At 43.7% G+C, this 11,710-nt stretch overlaps 1 protein-coding gene across 1 annotated transcript; it reads right to left on the bottom strand.

The window, feature by feature from the left end:
* Nucleotides 1–107: 107 nt before the first annotated feature.
* On the bottom strand, nucleotides 108–10,601 carry ncapg (non-SMC condensin I complex, subunit G). Its single transcript, XM_070981306.1, has 22 exons — nucleotides 10,549–10,601; nucleotides 10,153–10,265; nucleotides 9,456–9,704; nucleotides 8,741–8,969; nucleotides 8,484–8,629; nucleotides 8,283–8,367; nucleotides 7,559–7,751; nucleotides 7,324–7,473; nucleotides 5,903–6,043; nucleotides 5,104–5,227; nucleotides 4,715–4,804; nucleotides 3,788–3,976; nucleotides 3,521–3,631; nucleotides 2,929–3,048; nucleotides 2,447–2,683; nucleotides 2,160–2,341; nucleotides 1,845–2,010; nucleotides 1,436–1,603; nucleotides 1,166–1,289; nucleotides 837–884; nucleotides 622–691; nucleotides 108–504 (listed from the first exon to the last, which is right to left on the bottom strand). Exons 2-22 carry the CDS (start codon nucleotides 10,258–10,260, stop codon nucleotides 378–380), a joined length of 3,057 nt encoding a protein of 1,018 aa, XP_070837407.1. The 5' UTR covers nucleotides 10,261–10,265; nucleotides 10,549–10,601; the 3' UTR covers nucleotides 108–377.
* Between the last annotated feature and the right edge of the window lie 1,109 nt (nucleotides 10,602–11,710).

Genomic DNA, 11,710 nt, shown 5'->3' with positions numbered 1-11,710 from the left:
TCGCTATAACACTACTATCTCCTGGTTCCCAGGCTGAAGTTGGAAGGAGAAGGAGAGAAGGTTCACTCAATGTACTGACAATCCTGAGCCAAAAAGAGGACACGCGTTATTGACACATATTTCATTTTAATGATTAAAATGACTGGGAAAGAGACAGGCATAAAACTTGAGAAGAAATATAACAAAGAAGTGAATCCACTTTAAGGGCTCTAAATCAGAGAAGTGGCAAATTCAGTTTACTGACATCAGTTATGCCATACATGAAAAGTAAAGGTTTCTGTAAAGTATAAAAGTATCTGAGTAACAGACTGGAATACATAAACACTAGCCAAAAATAAGTCATTTCAGTTTCCAGTTTTGCATAAACTTCATGACTTCTACGACACATTGGCTTCCTGGTTAATGAGGGTGTTGAGGTCCAGCTTCGTCTTCTCCAGAGCTGCAGTCTTGGCCCTCCGTGAAGGACGCACCAGAGGAACTGACTCTGGAACGTTTTCCCCGTCACTGTAGCCAAAACAAAAAGCACCAGAACAAGATCAGTTTGAGGAATGAGAAAATACAGTGACGGTATCAGAGTGTGTACACAGAGTATGTACTGACAGACTGAGATAGAACACTCACCTCTCCTCTGATGACTCTGCCCTCCTGCTCGGCTTTCTGCCCCCTTTGGATGTGCAGACTTTCCTCTGACCTGTGCACATACACACACACACGCACTCAGGTTACCTCACAATGCTGAGTCAACTCTTTGACTCAGGTAGAGGAGAAGAGCTCTAAAAATACAGTGGCACTATGAACAAGTGCAGTTTTAGATGAGTGTACAGAACCTTCATTACCTCTTTTGGCTCTCTTGGCAGATTTAGATGGATCGTCTGCTGCAGTCTCTGTGGAAACATGGCACACAGAAACTCAGATTTTTTGCAGTTCCTCTCTGCTTGCTGTATTTTTGTCTTGACAGACACGGTGTAGGTTGGAGTAAGACATTTTTAATCCACTTAGCAACATTCTGGTAATAAGACATAATCCTTTTACAGGAAGCGTTGTCACTAATGTGTTGTGTAAACCAAGTCAGACGCAGCCAGTGAGAAGGTAATGTTTGTTTCAGATGCTCAGCGGGGTGTCAGGTGGCCTTTTATACAGACTGTCACCGTGTTTGCATATGTACCATCTGCATTGACATCCAATGGTTGCAGCGCGCTGGCACTGAGGAGCTCTGCCTGTTCTTTTGAGTCCATCATGTGATACATCATCTTCTCCAGAGCACGAAGACAGACGCGATCCTTCACCACCTGAAGAAAAGAAGGATGGAAAGAGGAGAAATGGAACATCGCCTTACCTTTAGCATTTAGCTTGAAGCATCGCTGTGCAGACGTACAGTCGAACATAGCTGCTAGCATGACTGTGGACTCCTCTGCCTTGTCGTGTCTGTACGTACCTGTACCAGCTGCTGCAGAAGAGTCTGCAGGTCTTTCCGAACGGTCTCGTCTCTGCTGAGCTCCAGGTTGCTGAGAGTCTTGGCATAGAGACGCACCTCAGGGGCTGTGGGGTCCTTCAGCATCTCCCCGCACATACGCACCGCCAAGTAGTCATGGACACACACCTCCTTAAAGACGTGCGAAGCATATGCATTCAATACGTCTCACTGGGCCTTTTAGAAATAGTTTACTCAAATGATTAAAACGTGAACTGAAGCATTCAAGATGCAGACCTCATCCATACTCCAAAAAATGTATTTGTGGGAAGAAAGCAATATGAGGAAAAGCTGCAGGCATTAATAAAAACACAAACGCCAGAGAGGAATTTCTCAATGGAGGCAGTCCAGCTCGATCGGTGAGGTTTCTTACCTCTGTGTTAGCTGAGGGCTTGATAAGCACACTTGGCCGGGTCAGCTCTACAAATAGCTCGACCACATTGTTAATATCCACCTCAGCTAGTGGAGAGGTGGCTGGAGCGTTCATTAGAGTCCGAACAGTCGGCAGGAAACTCTCCTCCACGACCTCCTGGTGGGCTCTAATACGCACAAGATACCCTTGATATTAGTTTATGTTAAATGACTAATAACTTCACCTCTGCAAGTAATCATACTAATAAGGAGACGATGGGAAAGACAAATTTGTAATAAATTAAATAACTGCAGAGCTCATGGTTTGCTTGTGTACCTGCTCTCGCGGGCGTAGAGCTGGAAGAAGACGCCGAGGCAGTGCCGCAGTCGGGTGTCGTCCTCAGTGACAGGATTGTACCACAGCAGCACCAGACGGGAGAGCATCTTGGCACTGGAGATGCGGCCGGTGTACATTAGTTTGGACAGGCCCTCCGCTGTCTCCGTACGCAGGTCAGACACCTGAACATGTCCAGCACACATAATTCAATCCAACTGTCTTCAGCTGTTTCAAGCCAAAGGAAACTAGACACATACTGTTTATGAAGTCAATATTTCAAGCCTGACCTCGCTGTCCAGGAAGTCTGACAGCATCACAAGTATGCTCTGTGCGCTGTCCTCGGGTACATCTCCCTTCTCCTCGATCACCGCCGCGTCCTCCTCCTGTCTGTCTGGTGACTGTGAAGGCGGCGCTGTCTGAGTGGCAGCTGCTTCAGAGAGCAGCTGGAAGCCGAACAGCAGCAGCAGGTCGATGATGGCCCGAAGAGCACTGATACGGATCTTTACCTCATCCAGCTGGGCAATCTGAAAACACACACACAGACCGATTTTAGAACCCATAATACGTGATTCATGTTTGTGTTTTTGGGTTGGTGAACCAAAATTAGGGAAATATATTTTCCTTCTTAGCCATGATGGCATGCAAGTTTATTTTTTATTAGCTGCAGTTAAACAAAGCAATCAAACGGTTTATCTTCAGCATGCTGGGTTTGTTCTTCATGAATGTATTTGAACTTCAGATGGACAAAACACACATGAATAACATTTACCTGTAGCAGCAGCACCATGTGGGTTTTGGCCAGCTCCGTGTTGTGCAGAGTGCATGTTCCCAGACACACTACGGCCATATTGCGAACCGCGGGGTGAGCGTTTGCTATGCTGGGCAGGATCTGATGGAGATGGAGAAAAGCAGCGACATCAGCCAACTTTTTACTGACTTCACTTCACTCCAGGCGTCCACAAACGTTTGCCAACATGAGATGACTGTGAAACGACACTGGAAAATGGATCATTTTACATTTTACACAAACACTTGGAGGAAAAATGTACGCAGCTCATTCTGTCAGAATCTGCATCAATGGTTTGATGTAAATTCCAAACATGTAGCCTCCAACTTCTCATTCTTTGTTTTGGTAAAGGTAAAAAAACAAACTGTCACGTACATTTTAATGTTTTAGCGAATCACGTTGTGTGGTAGTGAAAACGTATGCTGTCCGATCAAACATATGTCAACCAAAACTATGGCAAGTAACTTGGTTCAGATACTCGGGATGTCTAAAAGATCCAGTTGGAGCTCGTGATCTGTGCGTCTACGGTGACATTGGTGAAAGACGTGATGATGTGTGCAGCGTGGGTTTATACCAGAGAGGACATTAAGGCGCTAACAGTCGGGCCGATTCGCGTCTTGATGCTCATCTGCTTCAGCAGTTCTGCGCACATCGTTAGACACCTCAGAAGAGTCTCCGGGTCATTCTGGGAGAAAAAACAGAAATAAAACAGAAAGCAAACACATTAAGACTTTTCTGTCACATTTTTATTTCACGAGGGAAATCTCTGAACTCTGCTGGGTAAATAACACTGAATGACATGTTTGGACGCAGCGGCGGTACTTCCTCTGTGATCGCGTACCTTCTCGGTGCGGACCTCCTTGTCGGCCGGCTGGGCGCTCTCTGCGATTTTCTGGATGATGTGGTTCCTGCGGTTTTCAAGCTCTGTGATGGAGTCCTTCAGCTCTGCAGCGCGGCTGAACTCCTGGGCGGTGATGCAGTCCTCCAGGGTTTGTTTGGCCTCCAAGATACGCACCTTAACCTCTGCCAGCTGGAGGGGAGGCAGGGGCATAAATGGAAGAGGGGAGAGCGGTTCCTTAGCTGAAATACAACTGCACCTCCACTAACAACAACAGCTGAGGCTCCGTGACAGGTTACAACCCTCCAGTGGTTACTTCACCCAGTGAAACCAAGAGAGACGGGGAGGGAGAGCAGGACCACAGAACGGATGGCAGCTAAACACCTGGGCTAGGGCCGACTTCCTCTACAGCTGTTTGGCCTCCAAGATATTAGAGAGTTTCAGTGCTTGTTGAAAGTTGGACGCAAGATGACTTGACAGTCTCATGAACCTAAATGTTGTGAGCGATCCCACTGAGCCCATTTGTGTTCCTACTGACTGTCACTGAGGTTAAATAAGGAAGAAATGCGACGACATGATATGCACCTTCCACCCAACTAGTTAAACATGTTTTTGTCTCCAAGTGCAATCAATCAGCCAGCTGGAGGTGCACAGGGATGGACAAATAGAAATTGACAGAGGGAATATAAATAGAACACAGAAGACCAAGGAGTCAAAAGATGAGACTGTTATCTCACTTTTAGAACATGTAAAACCTTTCATACATTTAGTCATTTGGATCATTCATAAAATAGGAAACCTGAATATCCTTTTGTAGCAACCAATCTTTCCATAGCCTCTTGCCAACATGTGGTGTTTTCCTCTATCCAAAAGGTCACTGAGGGGGATCTAATTGCTCTGAGTGCTCTCAGCTGGCAGAGCGTTGCCCACCTGGACTTGCTGCCGACGGTTCTCGTTCTCATCCACCGGCTGACTGGCTTCCGTGATGGGCTCCCTCACGTCTGAGATGATTTCTGCCACCTGTGTAACACAAAGCCAGCTCATTTCACCATCAGTCTTAGCGGTAATGAGAGCAGCACTGAAAGGAAAATGCAGTTCACTTTGTGACATCTCAAACAAAAGGCCATTGTTGGCATGGGACAGTTTAATTCATGCACCCATCAGCGCAATCATCCCCCAAATAATTTCTGCTTTTATGCTAAAGTGATCTGTCAGTTGAATTTATGATAATATGCGCATTTCCCCTTGTGTGTGGAATGAATGAACACTGGATTTATAGCAGTGAAAAAGTTTGCCTGTGGTGTAAAAATGGAACTTACAGCCTGGATGCGTCTCTGGTCATCAGGGATGAGGGTGAGGAGTTTCTCTGTGAGAAGGGAGACCAGGGAGGAGGGAGTCTGTGGAAGAGCCAACATCTCCTGCAGGACGGCCAACATGCGCTTCCTACAACAACAGCACAGTTGGTCTGAGCAAAAACACCTCGGCAAACTGGACAAAATGAAGGAGTTTGCCAAACAAAACAAAACAGGGCTGGACAAGACAGTGAATTTTTCAAAATTACTGACACTTGAGATCTCTTAGGAAACTTAACAAGCACATTCTGCAGATTTAAAACATTGTCTTAATCTTATATGTTTAAACAGAGTCGCTGCAACAATATCTAACCAGATATTTAATCACCCAATCAGCTTACAGTCTAGATCTGAAACAAGAAGTCGACTAATTGAGCAGCAGACTGACAGATTTATTGATCAGCAACTATTTTGATGATGAATTAATTGTCCTTTTTTTCAAGCAAATACTCTATTTCTCCAATATGAAGGTATGATGCACTTCAGTGTCATGGTTGATGATAAAATGATTTGGGTTTTGGACTGTTGGTTGGACCAAACAACTTCTTAATACATGACACTGGGCAATGGGAACATATGATGATGATTTATCTACCAAACGATTAACTGAGAAAATAACTGGCAGACTAGATGATAAACAAAATAATGGTTAGCTGCAGCCCCACACTGGTCATACTATAACTAATCAGGAGAAACACCAGAAGTGAGCAAACAAACTGCACAAATCCCTCCCACTCCACCGACACGCGCCTGTCCTTCATCCTACCTGCCGCCCTCCTCGTTGGTGTCCAGACATCTGATGAGATGGATGAGCTGTTGGGAGATGAACTCCTTGGTCATGACCAGCTCCAGCTGGTTGAAGTCGGCCCTCTGTTCCTCTGACAGCACGGGCACCGCCTTCAGATATCTACAAGTCGGAGTCAAGAGTCAGAGATAACAACAGTTCTCAGAGCAGTCAGATTAGATAATGCAGCGAGACACTCGGTGACAGCAAAGACTAAATTTAGGCTGTCCTCAGGTACCAGAATCACAGCGGTACAACTCAGCATAAACAACACCATCATATCAAATGCAATACTGCACCACCGTAGGCACCAGCGCTACTTACAAGCCCCAGACACACGTATCAGCTATCAGCTGAGGGATTTATACAAACCTGAACCTTATTGAAACAAATTAATACGTGTACTCTATGAGCAGATAAATGTTAGGCTTGCCACTCAGTTAGAGCAAATTTAATGAAGGAGCACTTCACACTACAGCATCACAGCGATTAGGCAGGTGGTAAAACAGCAGAATGCTCAAACAGCGATGCAACGGACGATTATTTTCATTTTAGATGTGTGAATGAGGGTGGATTTAGCGGTAACATTTTCAAATTGAAGATGAAAACTTGTGATTTGTTGAATTGCATTATTCTCAATCACAATTATCAGATCATCAAAATCAAGAGTAGATCTATAAGTACAAGGCGTTCAAAGGTGTTACTGTGCAATAAAAGCAGTACAGTGTTTTGAATGTGACGGTCTGCTGCTAAATTTCAAAGCAGTCACAGAACATGATCTCTGGGTTCCCTGAGGCATCTTAACGTGACGGCAGTATCTGGCTTTGATCATGTAAATAAAGAAATAACAGACCTCCAAGAGCACTGAGAATCAGCAGAAACGGTTTCATTGATTTGCGGGGATAGTTTTGTATTTCTATAGATGCCACACTCAAGTATAACGGGCCAGGTTAAGATGAATGTAAGCAGTGAGTTGGTCACACAGTTACATACAGGAAGAGCTCCTCTGAGAACACCGGACCTGCCTTCAGATACCTGAGCAACAACATGGTCATCACGGCAATGGTGTTAGGCGTGTTCAGTCCGAGCATCACAAAGAAACTACATTAATATATGATAATATAAATAATAATAATATATATAAAATAATATAAATATTATATATATATATATATATAATATGATATTCAGTAATGATAACAAGAGTGATTACAGCACAAAAACCCTGTTCAAATGTTCATATGGGCAACTGAGTGTTGCTTTAAGAAAGCTCTGAAATGCTCCTAAATCATTCTGTCGAGCGTGTTGGTACTGATCAATTGTCTCTGCCGTTAGGGTCGAACATACAGCTGACAGCGAGAGAACTATAAATGTAATCCAGTGAACTCAGCTTCATCTCTCACCCATAGAGGTAGTCGGAATAAGTGGCGGCGTCTGGCAACACTTGCTCCAGCATTTCATCACCCTCGTCTCCTTTAGCCTTCATGAACTCGCACAGAGCTCTCCAGTAAAGCACATTCTCACAGGACAGAGAGTCCACCGGGATCAGCTTCCTGTTGACAACACACACACTGTCTGATCTCAGCAAAAACGTTATTGTTTTACACGTGAGAGGCAGAGAGAGGGTTGGAGGCGTACCTGTTGTCGAGCTGCATTCTGTTCTGCAGCAGCTCTCCGGTGGGTTTGCCTTTGAAGATGGCTGTAAGTGTGTCCAGAGCTGTTTGGGCACAGTTCTCTACATCCAGCCTGTGCAGCATCTCTATGACGTTACCATCGAGCCGGAGCAGCCAGGCCGGCAGGAGATGAGAACAAACCACCTCCTTCACTGCTTCTACAAACACACACACACACACACACACACACACACACACACACACACACACACACACACACACACACACACACACACACACACACACACACACACACACACACACACACACACACACACACACACACACACACACAACCAGTCAGACATTAACTGTGCACAATAGAATTTGGAGCTGAAATACTCAGTTGATCAACAGAAAACGAATCTATTTTTGATCGATTTGTCATTTTCAAGCAAAAATGGCAAAAAGAAGAAGAAAATAAAATGAATAAATATTGATTTTAATCACTGCTTCCAGCTAGTCCAATGTGAGAATTTGTTCTTTCCTGTTTTATATTCTTATAAAAAATGTTGGCTCTGAAAACTGCAATTTTTTTAAACCATTTCATATTCTATCAAAAAAATAACTGACTGAGTGAAGTATAATTTAAAAAAGTTTAAATAGATTTAGTAATTCATTGAAAAATGTGTAATGTGACATGTGCACACACACACACACACACACACACACAGATAAATCACTGTTACCTGAGGTGTCACGGAGACCCTGCTGCAGGAGACTCACTCTCTGTGCGATGGACAAAGCTTTAATGTGAACCTTCTCAGCCAGAACCTTAAACAGAAAACAAAGTTATTTTGGAGCTGGAGGAAATCCTGACACTTAACAAGTGTTCAATCAGATCACAGCTTTATGTTTACTCCACATAATCTGACATCATTTGTGGCTACCTGGTAGGCTAGCTTGCGGACGTTCTCTTTGATGTCCCGGGTGCGTTTGAGTACTTTGGGGAGGGTGCGAGGGGACATTGCAATGCAGGAAAGAACGGCGCGTCGCACCTCAGCATTACTATCATTTTCCAGAATCAACATGTAGGCTGAACAGTGGAAAGAAAAAGAGTATTGAACAGTTAGAGTAAAGAACCTGGTTATCAAAGAAATGTACTGGAAGTAGCATATTTACAATTGTAAGGTGTAAACAAACAAACCGTTGATGGTTGGACAGTCGGGATCACTTGGCTGCTGCAGGCGCGTCATGGCCAAAGCAGCCTGAATCCTCACATTAGGGAACTTGTCAGTGACACGGACCAGCATGGCTTGGTGGATGCGTTCAAAGAGGTCGTCGTCTATCTGGGCATTCTCTGCCATACTGCCCAGCAACTTGTTGATCAGCTGGCACACACGGAAACGCACTGCGTGGCTGCTGGCTTTATGAGACTGAGAAGAAAGGAAGGCAGTGAATGCAACAGTCCAAACAGTTTATGAGAAATGGTGGAGCGAGACCAGGGATCGGGGAGAAAACACAGGAAGAAGAGTGGACATGGATCAAAGGAAGGAGGACGAGCGGGACAGAGAAAAATGAGTTGAATATCACAAGGGAGTGTACAAGCGACAAACAGATGGAGTCCAACAGGAAGAGAGAGGAGACAGATGGGACAGGACAAAACTAGATCAAGAGGCAGCAGAGACATCAATCACATGAGAGCTTCTCTGAACAGCAAGTGTTCACAACAAAGTCAGAGAGGTTTTTGTTTTTAGAAAAGTACAGGGGTTAACAGATTCCTTAAAATAACATTTTGCTGCAAATGATAAATATTTACCTGCCACAAAGTTGACTACTTATAATTATCTAGCACACACAGAACACACAGTGTCTCAAGAATTTAACTTTGCATGCATAAACGCGTGTAATACCATTTATACCTCGAGCAGGAAGTTGAAGATGAAACTCAGAAATGGATGGTCATCCTCAGCATCCTCTTCTTCCTCCTCCTCCCCTTCCTCCTGCCGCTGCTCTTCCTCTTCCTCTGTCTTAGGTGGGGACTGGAAACTGGCGGCGAACCTCGCCACAAACTCCATGACATTTTCAACAGCGGGTTCACGCTTGTAGACAATCATGGCGTACTTCAGGTAGTGGACAAACTCTTCGTGGAACAGTGTCTTGTCCTCCATCTGACAGAGGAGAAGGAGGAGGTCATCGATAGCAGGTGACATGCGAGGCAAAGCAGGAGAAAAGATTGTTTAGGTTTGAAATAAAGCACTCAAGAGTGAAATATGTGAAATGGGACAGGTTTGCTTACTGTCCACAGGGTCAGAACAAACCACAGAGAAGCAGCGTTCACTTTCTATGCACCAGATATTTGGGACAAACCTCCACAAATGTTCAGCACTGATCCAACTTAAGCTTCTTTTAAATCAGGCTTAAACGTCTGTGTTTGCCTCTTCCTTTCATTTGCTATATTTGTGGCAATTTATTCAAATCTCTCAATCAGCGAATGTATCCTAATAAAGATTTGTCATACACCCTTTGCCAGTTTTAACAAAACAAATGACAGATATGAAGTCAAACTATGAGTAAGGCCGTTGCGTCTCAAAGTAAAAACAAACACAGTGGACTTACCTTACTGTAGCGGCTCTTCAGGCTTGCCACCAGCTTTGCTTTGTTATTGTGGCCCTTCTGAGCGCGCTGAAACGCCTCCTTAATGTCTATTTCATTGTCCGCAGTCATCTTTCCTTCACAGAAAACCAGATCAAAAGACAGAAGCATTCAAACCGCTGTATAAATTTCCATCGCAGTAACATTTCCACTAACGTATTTACTTCATGCTAACGGCAGCAGCCTGGTAGTCTCTGGTGCCTCATTAGCAAAACCAAAGTCCCACCTCGATTCAACTCCCACCGACTAGTAAACACCGAAACCCAGCTAAACTTCCCTAGAGACACTTTTTTCATCATATTAAACCAGACATTGTATTATACAGAAGAAATAAAGTTGTTATAAATCTTAGAAATGTACCTTTTCCCGTGTTTTCCTCTCGTAGCACTGCCGCCTGTTTTCAAATTCAACTGCCGTGCGTCTCGCGAGAATTGAAACGTTAACTCTTGCGTCCTACGTCACGGCGTACACTATGGAGTCAGTTTGCCCTGTCTGAAGCCTCATAGGCGACTCTCACGATCAGGCTGATTAACGTACTCGGTAATTAAGCTTGAACATAATATGACTGATTCACCAGTCAGTTGATCAACAAGAAATTAAGCAATTATTTTGATGTTGGATTTATTGTTTGTATTTTTTAGGTGAAAAAGGCAACACATTCCCCAGTAATGGTTTAATAATGCTAAAGATTTGCTGCATTCTCTGTTTTCATTGTAAACTGACCATCTTTCAGGTTTGGACTCTTAAGTCTGTTAAGTCAGAAACCATAATTTGGGCATATTTCACTATTTCCTGACTTTTTACACATCAAATGATTATTAAAGGTTAATCAATAATGAAAAAAAAAAAGATTAGTTGCAGGCCTAAAAATCATACCCTATTCTTCAGTGGTTCAGACTAATTATTTTCAGCCTTTTGATCCTGGTGCTCATTAATGATAGTAAAATATTTTTTTAATTTGAATCTTAATTTTTGCTTGCTGTACACAGCTTATGCCTTACGGCTGCCTATAAGGCTAAAGTTTAGGGGGAAAAGTGTCCAATCTATATGAACACATTCAGACAACAAATCTGTGTGAGACCACATATCAACGTTTAGTTTACAACACGCACACATTATATATACTGGGCTTGGTTGGATTTTTCTCATTTGTCATAAAAAACAGAAAGAACCAGGTAAACGTGTGGCTTAATGTTGGTTGAATGAAAGAATTCAGCAATCACTAATCTGCTAATCATACATATCCTACATTTTAGCCTCATAGACTATTAGTGTGCGACCCCTCTGTTGGTGTTGTGATGTCCAAAGCCGTAGCTGTCACAGCAGACAGCCAACTGATGGGAAGGCCAGGGTTAACTGTCTCCACGGGCGGACAGGGCACCTTGTTTTATTGCAACAACAGCCATCTATCTCTGGAAATCAATTTAATCTAGAGGACACTCTGTCAGGCTTCTGCTTCAGACCTGCGTGCTTGTGGGCGTAGGATTATCTGAGAGGCATATTATCATATTAAATATTTATG

This window comes from Chaetodon trifascialis, chromosome 2 (assembly GCF_039877785.1).
Source record: "Chaetodon trifascialis isolate fChaTrf1 chromosome 2, fChaTrf1.hap1, whole genome shotgun sequence".
Classification (NCBI taxonomy): Eukaryota; Metazoa; Chordata; class Actinopteri; order Chaetodontiformes; family Chaetodontidae; genus Chaetodon; species Chaetodon trifascialis.
Note: the sequence above shows the minus strand (reverse complement) of the source record. Positions and strands in the feature narration are given on the sequence as shown.